The sequence below is a fragment of the Pecten maximus genome, chromosome 1 (assembly GCF_902652985.1).
Source record: "Pecten maximus chromosome 1, xPecMax1.1, whole genome shotgun sequence".
Lineage (NCBI taxonomy): Eukaryota > Metazoa > Mollusca > Bivalvia > Pectinida > Pectinidae > Pecten > Pecten maximus.
The window spans coordinates 47,316,715-47,331,942 of NC_047015.1; the positions used below are offsets into that span (position 1 = coordinate 47,316,715).

Sequence of the window (15,228 nt, forward strand, 5' to 3'; positions counted from 1 at the left end):
TTCAATGACTATATATACAGAGATTTTAAGGGCAAGGTCATATCTCTATGGGTTTATCATGTTGCCATGGCTACTGAGTATTGGGACAGCATCATGCAATTATGGTTCCTTGTTATAGGGGAGGGGTCATGTAACCTTGACTTCAGGGGATGGATACAGGGGATGTCTGTTGAAGGAAATTTTAATGTTTTTGATTAACACAGAGGTAGATGAAATATTGCTATCTCAGTTTGGTATATTAAAATATTGGTCCTTTTGTTTCTCTTGTAACAGGAGAGGCTCAAGATTAAAGATAAATAAGGCAAACGCCGGTGATGGTGGAACATATACCTGTAAAGCTACTAATGTTCTTGGTTCTACCGAAGCTCTCGCTAAAGTTAAAGGTAAGTTTGCATGACTGCGCTTCTTTGAATCAACCCTCACGGCTACGAAGCTGATATCAATCTGCTTTTTTTAGAAAACATGTATTGACCTTGAATCTGACTCCATTGTAAAGGCAATTTCCTTACATTATTGGTATAGAGCTTTCTACTCGGAGCAACACTCGATACAGAGCTACATGTAGAATCTCTAAACCATCTTTCCTTTAGAGCTGTACCTAAAATCACTCTACCGATTTACAGGTGTAGTACCTAACCTAACTGGAGTCTGTCTGACAGTTGTCTGTCTATATTAAGGGTAAAAACAACCTAATGTCTGTCTATCAGGAAGGCTGTGTACCACTGCAGCCTGTGTTGCAATACTGAGATGTCTGTTTGTAAATCTGGTAGTAAACTGTACCTTTTGGTAAATCAATATAGCTGGATACTGTTAGCAATAATGTCTGGCATGTTTGGGGTAGATTGCCGTCTCCTCTTTTTCGACAATTGCTATATGGGATTTTGCAGATCCCGAGTATTGCCATTTGATATTTGCTAAGATTATTATTCAGTATGACACTTCAATTGAGATTTGTCAGACCTCATGCCATCTAGTTTGGCCTGAATTGAATTGTAACACCAAATTGTTTTCTGAGAAAAACCTCAATTTACACTTGGAAAACCAGAACCTATTTCGGTGATGCTATTGTAGAAAATAGATTGGATTTCTGTTATAGAGAGATGAGTACAACACTGACTCTAGGGCACCTGACCTCTTTAGATTTCTTATCAGATAAGCAGTCCCCCATCCTGTTGACCTCTATGACCTATTTATAAGGTCAGATTTTGACCTTTATAACCTTTATGCATTTGCCAGGTAAGTATTGGACCCCACTTGACCTCCGAGAACTTTTTATCAGGTCAGCATTTGACCTCAGTTGGCCTCTGACCTCTTAATCTGATCAGTATTTGAACCTGACCTAGTTTATGACCTATTAATATTATCAGGTCATTATTTGACCTCGTCTCACTTCTGACCTTTATACCAGGTATCAGGTCCAGTTGTGGACTCTCCCTGAACTCTATGACCTATTTCTGAGAAGTGAAATGTATTAGATCTCTAACGTATCTGGAGTGGTCCCTGGTACAGTGTTCTGATATAAAGGGACTACTGTGTAAGAAAATAAACTAGCAGACTCCATAGGGATTTGTCAGATTGTTGTGGAGGAGAGAGAAAGACAATGGCAGATTGTTTTGAGTGAAGACAATTGGAGGAATTGTCCTTCTGTTTGGTAAATGACAAAACAAACCAGCCTGATAAGATTTAAGCTGGAATAAGTATTAAAAGTGAGAGGAGGCCTTAATATAGAATACAATACTCCTTTGGTGCTAGTGATGGTTACACCTGTCAATCACCTGTCTGAGGTATAAGCTCTTTTCATATCAAAATGTGAAATAAATCTTATCAAGGCTATATTTATATTGTTTTCTGAATTCTAATTAGTATATTTATTTATACCTGGTCTGACAGGTATGTATACACGTGAATGAATATTGCTAACTAAGGAATGGTTACCTGTTGTATTATTCATATCAGTCAGCCTGGTTCGATCCTCATCATTGCACTAGCTGACTATAGGATATCTCTAGTGCTTACATATATACACAAGTGAACTGGAGGGCATGAACCAAGTGACATAATAATGAAAGCAAAGGGTACTATAATTAACATTTATGCCACACTTTGAAGCACATATTACAGAAACAATGGACAATTCAAAAATTAAAATGTATAAGGGTAAGAAAATTAAAAAAAAAGAAGACAAACACATTAACTATATGGATCAAACTTAAAAGCATTTTATTTCTATTGAAAGTCTTGCTTATGCTTTACCAATGTTATCATCAAAAAGAATTATGAATCCACAAAACTATTTTTGGCAAGGGAGGTAACTCTCAGCTAAACAACTATTTTGCAAGGGAGGAAACTCAGCTAAAAACTATTTTCGCAAAGGAGGTAACTCTCAGCTAAAATTTTGGCAAGGGAGGTAACTCTCAGTCAACAGCTATTTTGGCAAGGGATGAAACTCTCAGCGAAAGGTTTTGCTCTTTATATTCTTCCTGCAATGCATGAAATGGAGAAGACAATGGTGAACACTGGACATTAGAATATTTTGGTCAGTAGTCAAATATTAAATGCCTTAAACACTGGTCAAAACTAGAAGCTAAAAAACAATGGTCATTACTAGACATTTAAAACAAAAAAGATTTCCTTTCTCATAACATCAGAAAACAGTAGCGGATACATTCATTGAACAATTATATAAAACATTGGATATAAGCTTTATGTCTTAATGTAATCCCCTATAATCTGGAGGTTATCTTGGTGCATTGCTAAAGTACATTATAGAAAGAAACAGATGGTTTATACATTATAGTTACTGACCCTACCAGATTACACTTGTGGTCCTGTGTTAGAACAATGAGGTACTGCCCATTATAGGGCTAAATAATGGCAGGTTTTTAATCTTAATCAAAAGAAGCTTATACATCTGGTTAACACATTCCAGGGCTCATAACATATTTACCAAAACACTCCAGCGATTAAGATCAAGTGATGGAATTATTGAAATTTTAGAATTTCAAAAACCTTAATCTATTGGCAGACAAAGTGACATACAAGAACCTATGAGTAATGTAACAGATAAGGATGCTCAGTATCAGACTATAAATTGGTGGGTGAGGGATGCTGTTTATTTGCAAAGAACATTTTGGCCTGAATTCAAAAAACAAAATATGCATTTATAACTGGCAGGAATTCTTATAAGCTGCAATGTAACCCCAGTATGATGGATAAGGCATGTAGGCTAATGTGTCTGTCATTGTCCTACCCCACAGGGTCGCTTCCTCTTGTGGTACAGTTTTGTATGAGAGACTCTCCCATAAGGTCGCTTCCTCTAGTCTTATAGTCTGCCTGAATCATCTAGCCATCCCCTCCCCATATCCTCTGACACTCCAATCTCCTGTATAGTCTTATATGGGGAGCCACAACACATCCTGTCCTGTCTGTATTGTAATGCCCAGTTCACTTCCAAGGGTCCTGCTTCATATAGTCAAGTCTTATATGGGGGGAAACTGTCCCTTGTCTCGTTTTTCCCGGGGTTCTATATCACTTCTTCTCCAAGGGATCTAGATCTCTTCTCTTGCCCATAGATGGTGTATATGGGTAAACTTCCTTTTCATCCTGTTCTGATCTCCGACTATATAGATCTTTCCTGATTTAAAAAATGATAACTAAAATCCAGACATTTGTTTATTAACCTGTTCATACCAAATATGTTTACCTGAACACCTAGTTATGACACTACCCCATTGGAGCATGACGGACATACCACATGTATAAAAGTACTAAATAGATATGATCAGATTTTAGGTAGAATTATTGACACGAGACCACAAGATAGCTGTCCATTGACCCTGTACCTGTTAATTAGGGTAACATTTGATAATGAATGGTATTAGATACCTTATCATAACTCATCATTGTATAGATATATATAGGTAGGTACATTCTGTAGGTATTTTGCTATAAATAGTCAATGTATATTGTAAAGAGGAAGAGAATTGAGGTTGAGTGTCCAGGAGACTTCTAATCTTAGGAAATTAATTCCAAAATTTCTCATTTTTTTGGTATCTTATAATAAATATTACAAACATGAATTAAACTGGCTTATGCCACATAGCCCCTTAGTCCACAGCAAGGCAGATATTGTATGTCTGGGAACCTTTCTGGCCCAGCTGACTAGTGTAAACAGGGCTTCAACAAGGCTGTAGTGTTTTCTGTATTGACACAGACCCCAGTGGGAGGGATATCGGGGAGGGTATGTCCCCATCGAAGATCTATACCCCTCTTTTGAAATTGTCAATGCAGTTCCTGCTGGTATCATTTCGTATACATGGCCCATATTTAATTTAGATCTACACTGTACTTTTAATTTAAAAGTTACCCTGGCTTCTGATACCAATTAAAATCAACACTGGCAGGATGAATAGGAACCTAGGTAACATTCCACATTCAAAGTTGGACGCAAATATGAAAAAAAAAATGTGGAATGAGAATATCTGTACAGCTAATATATTGCCTATCCTATCTATTCAATTATTAGAATGTGATATATATAGAATTAAAACATTTTGTAATTGTCTTTAAAATGGGAGAATATTTTCTACATGCCGTTTATAAATTTCTTACAAGAAATTGGTTTGGAATTTGAAAAAAATTAATAGCTAGACATTCGGATAAGATTCGTAAAATAAATCTGCTATTTCTTGTAGTCTGTTTTTGGTTTGTTTTTTTCCCAGCAAAATTGGAATGTTGTTGATTGCAACAAATGCAGGTTTATTGCAGCACATCAACATCATGTTGTTTCATCACCGTCTCCATTACTGTGCCGAGTTATTGAGGATAACAGGAGTATGACCACCAACCTTGCAGTTTAGTCTGTTTGATAGATCTGGAATCTATGTGTATTTCCTAGTCTGCCAAAAAGTAAAATATATAACCATGTACAGTTTATATACCAGTAAGAATGGATCTTGTAAGTAAGCTTTACGCAAGTTAAAAATGTCAAGGTCAAGGTCAGTACTGAGAGAGATTCAAAACAAGCCAACTAATAAAATTGTAATGAGATACGTCTTTAGCTCTATTAACTCACTTGGCTCAAAGACCCAATAGCTTTCCTGATAACGAAGCATCCATGTTTTATTCATTTCGATCATCGTCAATCTTTCTTTTAAAAGACTATACAATTTGAGTTCAGCTGAAGGGATTTTGACTAAATTTAAGGTCAGAGGTGAACGATGTTGAATACCAAAGTGTAGACCTCTGTGTACAGAGTGACTGGGTGGGGGTACAGTAATTTGTTGTGCACCACCACTTGGTTGCTTAATGTGAGACTTGTTTTAAGGGGATATGAAACAGTCATCACATGCCATCTCCTGAGAAAAAGATTTCCAGTCGAACGTTGGACCTACGTTTGAGTACAGCTTGTAAGAGTTATCCCCCCTGTTAGTGCCGATAAATAATAGTTGTAGTCCTGAGTCATGTTGGTCTGTGACACCAGGAAAATGACAGACCAATGTGATGACATATAAAGGGGAGATAACTCATCTTTATTTGATAAAAAGAAAAATTAAAATAATGGGCTGTATTATTTTTTTATTTCCATGGTAATATCATGTTTTTATTCTGTTTATTATATTCTTATCACTGCAAGAATGCGGTTGTAGGATTTCATTTATGACAAATATTTGTTTTGCCAAAAATTTTTCAAATTTATATATTTTGGTGACATAAAAATACCCTGTAGAATTGTGGTATTTTTGACTCCTTATTTTGAAAGAATTTAACTACCTTTTTTTTTTTTATTTAAATCTAAATTTAGAGAAAATTAACATAGAAAGGCATGTTAATGTTTTGCAACAATGCAAATAGTGTCGCAAAATTAACTCATGCCAATTTTCATGATGATCCATTTATTATTTCCTAACCAATGTCATATCCCCTTAAATGTTAACTGTTACCCCATGGTAGCCCCATACCAACTGCAGTGCAGTCATTCTAGGGTGAATGACATTGCAAATATGTATACAAAATGAATAATTGTGATGTGAACAAAATTCCAATATACCTTGATAATAATCTTCATGAGTAAATCTGTATTTAGTCGCTAAATGTCTACAATTTGTGAACCAAATAATCATTAAGATTTAAACACTGATTCTAGTAATTTAATAAAAAAAAAGACGTGGTTAAGTTTAAACACTGATATCAATTGAAACAGATTTATACAGTTGGATATGCATATTTAAAACTACCTTAAGATTCCTAAAGATACGATCACAATGAAAACATTGAAATTTAAAAGTTTTTTCTAAGTTCATTAAACTTGATAACGGTACAGTGTTTATCTAACAAGAAGATCTGTATCACAGCTGTACATGTAGGTATTATAAGCTATAAATGGGAGGTGATTTAAAGTGCTATTGACCTTTCATGGGCATCAAACTTGAATGAAGGTACGAGATATGGAAATTTCTGTACCTGTATGGTAAAGAAAATTCACCCGTGACCTTTTCACCTCTGTGTTTTCAAATCTGAGTAGGGAGGGGTATTTAATCCAAAGTTCAATACTAGCAAGGATAAACGGCATTAACAAATTAGTTGTTTTGTATTGGCTATATGACGTGGTCAATCCCCGAATAACGACAGGGATTTGAGCACTGTCAGTTTTAGGTATGGCCAGATTTTTCCGAATGATAATCTCGTTTGGGAATGAGGAATTCTAATAGAGATCTATACACTGACGGATTTATATATACATGTTCTATTGAGCGGCTTACCGTTAACGTTGGGTATTGTGTTGGTACCCATATTTGACTGGGGTGTTTAAGTACTGACAAACACAGGTAGTACATAGCTAGGGGCGATACATGTGCCTCGCTTGTAATGTGATTACCAATCTGTGTTTATTATGACTAACAACATGACAGAAGTCGATGTTGATGACCCCAAGACGACTAACGTGACCGAGACCCCTCCCCCGGAGGAACAGGTCCCTGTGATCATTCGCTGTCACTACGAGACCAGGAGAATTAAGCCAGGTTGGTAGGTTCCATGGTTCCAGGTCAAAAAGTCACGCGGTGCCATGATTTTATGCTATCCATCTGAGTCTGACCATTTCTTACACCATTACAGTGTCTTGGTAGATTTTCTCATGGTACCTTATTTATCAATCAAACTGAAATGATATGGCTTTTTTTTTTTTTTTTTTGCAATAAGTAAATTTTATTTATCTGATACTTTTTATGGGTACATTACCTTAACATACCTGTCCTGATAACATACCAGTTATAGATATATACAAAATGTATATACATATAAATTCCTGTATATATACCAGTTATATATATATACAAAATGTATATACATATAAATTCCTGTATATATACCAGTTATATATATATACAAAATGTATATACATATATATTCTGGTATATATACTAGTTACAGTTTAAACTTAACTTAAGACTATTCGTGTAGCACAGATTCCAGTTCCACTGTGTTTAAGTCATCTTATTTGCAATAACTTAACTATTATCTTTGTATACGTGAATAGTATGTATTCTTTAAAAGCTATTTATTTTATATATTTTTAAAATTTGAAGTCTAATGACCTCTTACGTTTTGATCAGGACCATGAGGCCCTGATAATGTACATTCATTTATCGATCAGAATTATTAAGATAGACAATATAAATCACAGCTAAAAATAAAATAAAAATTATGATATAATTTGTTGCCATTGTACTGTCTGACAATAAGTTCTAGATGCCATAGAACTTATATTTAAAGCAAATTTTCTCTAAACTGATTTATTAAATGGAAGTAACGCTTGCCAGTTGGGAGAGGTATTTCTTAATTTAAGGGCTGGCCCAGACAACATGATGAGAATTGCTCGGTATATCTGCTGTCCCAGTTTTATCAATTAACTTTTCATCACATGCATTAACTATTTACTGTGATAACTTTTCCTGTTAGGCTTTAAAGTGCATTGTTTTTGCCTAACGGGAGAGATGAAAGGGCTGTACAACAGGATCAGCCCTGTCTATCAGACCAACCTGTTACATGGGGGGTGGGGGGTGGCAGGGATCCTGTTTACTTAGAATTACATGGGTTTATTATTGAAACAGATCAGAGATGTCCAATTAAAGCATTACATATATAACTACACATTGCATTGAGGGTGTCGTTAATCATTTTACATCCATAGACAGAAAAAACAATCTCTGTAAATGACGACTGAAGCCAAAGATCACAGCTTTATGTGAAAGTCGCCTATTAACCCTTGGTGGAATATATTTACAGGGAGAATGAAATTAATGTAAGCATGAGGCTTGATACATCAAAAACAAGCGGGAAGCTGAGTGGATGAGGGGGCTATTGTCTGTGTAGCATCCGAAACAATAGGAAATTTGTGTACGTAGCACACCCTCCCGAGACCTGGCCTGTATCAGGAAATCAGAATAAATGAGGCAAAGCCAATAAGAGCTGAGCGGGCAGGAAGTCCCTAATTAGGGTCCAGTACAAGCATGGCTGTAGTGAAGGGCTGATTGGTACTGTTGGGGAGGGGGAGCCAGCAGATACTGTATGTGTGTGGGAGAAGGAGGAGGGAAAGGTGGGTGGGAGGAGAAGTGGGGGGAAATTTGGTCATTAGATGCATCAAAGGTCATCCCAGGTCATCAGCAACTCCATTAGTCATTTTTTGGTTCCATTTTTGGGAGCACAAAGAAGTCTTCAAGGTTTTGGTATGACAAGGGCACCCAAGGGAATCGAGGGCACTCTGAAAGGATGTGGTTTGGTCAGACTTGGCATGTTTAGGGGTCAAAAAGTGTGAGTAAAATATGTTCCTCCCTGAGTTGAAGTGAGTTACGGATGCTAGTTTTATCAGTACAATTGATCTTAACAGCCCAAAAAGTGAACCCAGAATTACAAACTTTAATGTTATAAAACCTGCTTAAAATTTTATTGAGATAACGTTTTCTTTTTGTTTTCTTTTTGTTTTTTGTTTTTCCCCATTGTTTAGTGAAAGCCTGTTGTACAGTACAGTGCATCATGTACGTGGTAGAGTGCACAGTACATGTGTTGGAGCGAACTATTGAAAATTCAGTCATATGTTTTACAGATCAGTTACAACAAGGGAACTTTCATCAGCCCTGGCAATAAGTTTTTGGCAAATAAACAAATCTGACTATGCTTCTAAGTGAATGCAATTGAGACAGGCCAGGGCAGGCGGCACCTCACCAGTCATAAAGTTTAGTAGAAGTAAGATCAGCAGGTTATCACAGAAAATCAAATATGATATTCAAAATTATGTGAGTGTTATTCTGTTGGGACCATTAGCTGGCCAGAAGCCCAAGTTGTGTATTGTAGCATGATGTTTTGACCAAAATGATTTACGACAAATTAGGCCTGAACTGGACTAGAATGCATTGTTTGGCTCTCTCTGAAGGAAGCGGGCACCATTAATGATGATGCAGTGCACTTCATTGGTCACCTCGGCTTTATGTTTGTTGTAAATTTCACACCATTGCTGTCATGAGGATTAGCCTGTACATGGAGCCTTCATGACCTTATCCTTTATAACAGTCTTATGTTCTTCTTTGGCAGCTAGAACAAACCAAGAGGTCTGACGCTATGTCCTAAATATATTGGTGGTCTTCTCAAAGGTAATAGATATCTCAAGCTGTGAGGGTGTAGGTTTGTCTTCCGATGCTTATCAAAGGTGCAAAGTTGTGTTTTACACACGATTTCTGACCTCTGTCAAGTATGCGTGAAGTTTCCAGTTTGAAGAATGTGTTTGTTGTCAGGTTAATGACTGAAATTGTAACCAGCCCTGTTTGTATAGCGTTGATAGCCAAGTGGGGTGCAGTTCTGTGTGTGGGGAGGGAGGGGGCATGTTTTGTCTATTTCAGAACTGAATGTTAAACTTGACCTTGGTAAAAGTAGAACAATTCTGTCATCCAGACAATTACTGAAGGAAGAATATGTGGAAGAGAAATCCTGGGCGTTTTGGTGTTGGTTTCACATGGCACCTTTGTCATAATATTGTGTGCACGTGCCTGATATATAGGTCATTCGTGTGGGGTCAGGATGGGGATGTCCAATCCTTTCAGGACTAAACCTGCTGTGTGTTGATAACATATAAGTCTCATAGCCTTACACAAAATGGTGGCCCTGAGTTGGTTTTCAAATTAAAATATTACCAAAATTCTGGAATGAACCTCCCTTTGGGGAATTATAATGGCTTTCTGGATTGTTCTGTATCACAAAAACAAGAACGAAAGAAAAAGCTACAAAAATATAGTTATGATTTTGACAGTTGTATGATGAATTTAGGCAACACTTGTGATGGGTGGTGAGAGAGCCTCTCAAATACAGACTGGAATGTCTTACATCTACCTAACCAGAAATGCTACATACTTAATCCCCACACAGATCAAAGAATTACATTTCCAAGCTGTAGATAATTTTTTATCATTGATGGAATCGGGATATAATCTTTTCTCAAACCTTATACCTATTGCTTTTTCCGCACTTAAAATTTGTTTTCAAAAATATTTGAGAAATTTTTGTTAACGGGTATGTGTGTACTTAACAGATTATTTTGAAAAGTACTTTTAAAAAATTCTTACCATCAGTATGAATTTTATCAAAGTGCGTCCAAACAAGATTAACAAATATATTTGCTTGATCAATTTTTGTTTCTTTGGTGAATATTTTGTACACTATTCTTTTGATTTGCTTCAGTTGTGTTTACATATAAATATCTAAATCAGAATTTCCTTATTTCTGTATATTCTTAGTTTCTTTATTAATCAGATATGAATATAAATTTGTTAAACTGATCTGCATTTCTTCTTTTCTTTTCTTTTACTTTGCTTTTGCTTTGTTTAGTTTTGCCGTCAAAACCTAAACCTACCAGAAAAACAACGAGAGGACCAACCACTGATGGTAAGTTAAATCTGCCTGATTTACATGCTTGACAGTCTTTGTACAGTCTGTTCTATTCAAGATAATTGTGGTCTTCATAACTAAAAAGCTTGTAAGACAACTATAGTCTTTAATTGTTACTAAAAAGCTTGTAAGACAACTGTAGTCTTTGTTACTAAAAAGATTGTAAAACTACTGAAGGCTTCATTGCTAAAACATGTACAATTGTAAGAAAAATATAATCTTTGTTACTAGAATGCTTGTAAGACAACTATAATCTTTGTTACTAACATGCTTGTAAGACAACTATAATCCTGTTACTAACATGCTTGTAGCACTAATGTAGTCTTCATTACTAAAAAGCTTGTAATACTGATGTTATTTTCAATACTAACTCAGCTTGTACGCAAGAAAACTGAAGTCTTTCCACTTAAATGCTTGCAAGACAGGAACATTCTTTAGGTGTGAAACAAGATGTATGAGAAATTTGTGTTTGTAAAATTTAAAAAAAATTGTTTTTGACAAGATCAGCAGACTCTGAAAAACATTAAGAATGTGTTGATGGTGTTTGATTTTACTTTACATATACCCTGGTTATGATTCTGAATCATGATAATTGCAGAATTAAAAATCCCCCAATAAACTTAGGGATATACAAGGTTGTTAATATGCAATAAAATTGAATGTTTGTGTATGATTTACTTTGCTGATTTTGTGATAAATGAGTAACATGTTCTCACATCTCTGTAGAGCAGTGACTTGTATAAAACCCTAGTTCCTGTGAATTTGAGAGCTTTTACCTCTCAAAAGCTTGGCAGTATATTTCATGAAAGAAGTAAAGAGTTTGAAGGGAAAATTTCGAAGACAGATAGGTTACTTCGTGTACTTTAAGCAAGTGTGTAAGATTTACCTGTAAGGTGTGAGAGTTGTTAAAAGTACAGGTGGTTCTACCTCTGCAGAAACGAAACCAAAATCCTGCCGTCATTCCTATAGACACAAACACCTGTTCTGTAGGAAGATATCTTCAAATAATGTTGTAGAGTTGGTAATTATCATCTTTTTAATTGGTGGAGCTAGGTACAGAACAGGTGTGCCCTTCTCCACAAACTTAGCTAGATAGAAGGAGAATCTGATGTTATAGCCTGATGATCCATATAAATTTTGTGTTTGTAAACTAAATTTAACTTTGTTAAAAAAAATATTCTGCAAAAATTGTTTTAAATGTTTAATGAGTGTCAAGTGCTCTATTTATAAGTTTATGGCTAACGTATCCTTATTTTTTTTGTATAATGTCGTTAAACAGAACTGTTTATCAGGATAAAGGTCACAATAAACCTTAATATATTGAAGTCATCAGTATCGCATTCATTTACGAATGTAACAAGAAGTCATATGTTTCTGTAAATAGGTTCGTCTCTTTGAAATATATGCATATAGTTTGTGTTTTATCTGTTTGTAGAACTCAAATATCATCATAAATAATGAGGAGAAAAAAATGAATTCTGAAAAAAAAAATTCAAGATCAGTGGTTTGGTTAAAATTTGATAACAAGATCGGAAAACATAAGCTTATCTAGAACCAGAAGTGTGAAGAACAGGCATGGTTGAGCTATGATGAAGAACCTCCAGTAAATTTAGAGAGGAGTCGAGGTGTTCCTGTCTGTCAGATTACAACACAATAAATCGTAAGGAAGGTGACATGCTCCCTCACCATAGCTGTTTACCATGATTGATCGTATCAGATTCTCAGTGATCTTGATTTTAAAGATTATTTCAGCTCATGTTTTATAGAGAATAGTAAAATATTCAAAGTGTTAGGCAGTGCCCATATAAATCTAGAAATAAACCTCAAACAAATTTTATTTTAAGCAATTCCTGTGTCTATATTACTCCTGTTTGCTCCTGTAAATCTGGAATATATTTTTATGCAAGGGGGTATCCCTGTTAAATCTCTGTATGTCTGGGAAGTTTTAATGAATAGGGAGGGGGAGGCACTTCCTCTATAAAATATATATCTGGTAAAATAGAAGCTGCTTATCATTACTCTATAAATATTAACATGCTGTTTACCTAAGAATTGCACAAAAAATTAATAATTCAAAGCTGCTAAGAACTGCCATGGGATAAAACAAATTTACCGATCTGTTGGTGCAATATTAATGGCTGTGTAATTAAGCAGTAGGAACTCCCTTGGAACAAGTACCAATATATCCAGGGCGGGTTTTCAGGAGCGGAAGAATACTTCTTAACAGTACCAAGATATCCGAAGCGGATTTTCAGGAGTATAGATGGATGCTTCTTAGTAGTACCCACAATATCCGGGACGGGTTTTCAGGAGGCCTCTTAGTAGTACCCACGATATCCGGGACAGGTTTTCAGGAGCGGAAGAATGCTTCAACAAAACCTTCAAAATGGTTGAAATTACTAATAATAAGTTCATTAAACTGGTTTTGAGGAAACATTAAATGCAGCATTTTGCTAAGTTAAAGATACATACAATGTATTAATATCAAGGTCAATAGGAATGATACTCTCCTTTCTGTAAATTTCCCATTGAAAAATGCCATTTGTATTCATTGAGAAATTTCTCAAGTCAAATCCTATCATCACTCACAGAAAATTTCTCTGGTGAATCCTATCTATGGGAAAGTAAGTTCTTTGACAAAATCCCAGGTATATATCTCTACCATAGTTTATTCTGACGCCTGCCCAGGTATATATCTCTTGAGCATCAAAGTCTTTAAGAACTTATTGCTGTATGCATTGGAATTTATTTGAAAAGAAAAGAATTAATCATCACTTACGAAACCAACATTATTTTATTACATATAAATCAGAGATATAATAATATAATTTATTAATAAATGGCTAGGAAACTTTTCCTGACATTGATTTTTTTTTTAATCTTTAAAATCTGAGCATCCTTTACTAGAAGCATGTTTTTTTTTAAACGACATCTTTGCACTTGCATCTTATCAGCATCACCTTTGGGCACAAAATAGGTATGTAGGTCAGAAGATTGAGGAGCAACTCCTCCCCATGGTGGTCTCAACCAGACTTGGCTTTCCTAGCCTGCAGAAATTGGGTTCTGGATCAAACTGGGTGTTGGGCAAGTCTGACCTTGAGCAACCCTATATCTGCCATAGGCATCACTGCTTAGTATTGCAGATTCTTGTGTAAATCACTATATGCAGTTTTGATCTTATTCACATAAGTTGGAATTTATGCAATTAAATACGAAAGCATCAAGCTATATTTTGAAATTGGTTAATTGATTCTTGAAAATTGTGAGATTTATGGGATTTCAAATATTTTTATAGTACCCTTGTACTTTTTTTCCCCGTTCTGTATTCATATGGGAATATTTCTTGATTTTTAGCCCACCATCATCAGATGGTGGGCTATTCAAATCGCCCTGCGTCCGTGGTCCGTCGTCCGTCCCTCCGTCCGTCCGTCCGTCCCTCCGTCCGTCCGTCCCTCCGTCCGTCCGTCCCTCCGTCCGTCCGTAAACAATTCTTGTTATCGCTAATCCTCAGAAAGTACTGAAGGGATCTTTCTCAAATTTCATATGTGGGTTTCCCTTGGTGCCTAGTTATGCATATTGCATTTTGAGACCAATCGGAAAACAACATGGCCGACAGGCAGCCATCTTGGATTTTGACAATTGAAGTTTGTTATCGCTATTTCTGAGAAAGTACTGAAGGTATCTTTCTCAAATTTCATATGTAAGCTCCCCTTGGTGCCTAGTTATGCATATTGCATTTTGAGACCAATCGGAAAACAACATGGCCAACAGGCAGCCATCTTGGATTTTGACAATTGAAGTTTGTTATCGCTATTTCTGAGAAAGTGCAGAAGGGATCTTTCTCAAATTTCACATGTAGGCTCCCCTTGGTGCCTAGTTATGCATATTGCATTTTGAGACCAATCGGAAAACAACATGGCCGACAGGCAGCCATCTTGGATTTTGATAATTGAAGTTTATTATCGCTATTTCTGAGAAAGTACTGAAGGGATCTTTCTCAAATTTCATATGTAGATTCCCCTTGGTGCCTAGTTATGCATATTGCATTTTGAGACCAATCAGAAAACAACATGGCCGACAGGCAGCCATCTTGGATTTTGATAATTGAAGTTTGTTATCGCTATTTCTGAGAAAGTACTGAAGGGATCTTTCTCAAATTTCATATGTAGGTTTCCCTTGGTGCCTAGTTATGCATATTGCATTTTGAGACCAATCAGAAAACAACATGGCCGACAGGCAGCCATCTTGGATTTTGACAATTGAAGTTTGTTATCGCTATTTCTGAGAAAGTAC

General features: G+C 35.9%; 1 protein-coding gene across 4 annotated transcripts in view; it reads left to right on the top strand.

Moving 5' to 3' along the window:
• LOC117335969 (pro-neuregulin-1, membrane-bound isoform-like) overlaps positions 1-15,228 on the top strand; it is a 70,929-nt gene that overhangs the window by 29,408 nt on the left and 26,293 nt on the right. For 2 of the 4 annotated variants that reach the window (XM_033896269.1, XM_033896275.1), the window contains exons 3-4: positions 274-383; positions 10,876-10,932. In XM_033896269.1, coding sequence (XP_033752160.1) covers positions 274-383; positions 10,876-10,932 — 167 coding nt within the window. Of the gene's footprint in view, positions 1-273; positions 384-6,790; positions 7,023-10,875; positions 10,933-15,228 lie in introns of those variants that run through there. The other 2 variants (XM_033896292.1, XM_033896284.1) reach the window with 2 other exon arrangements.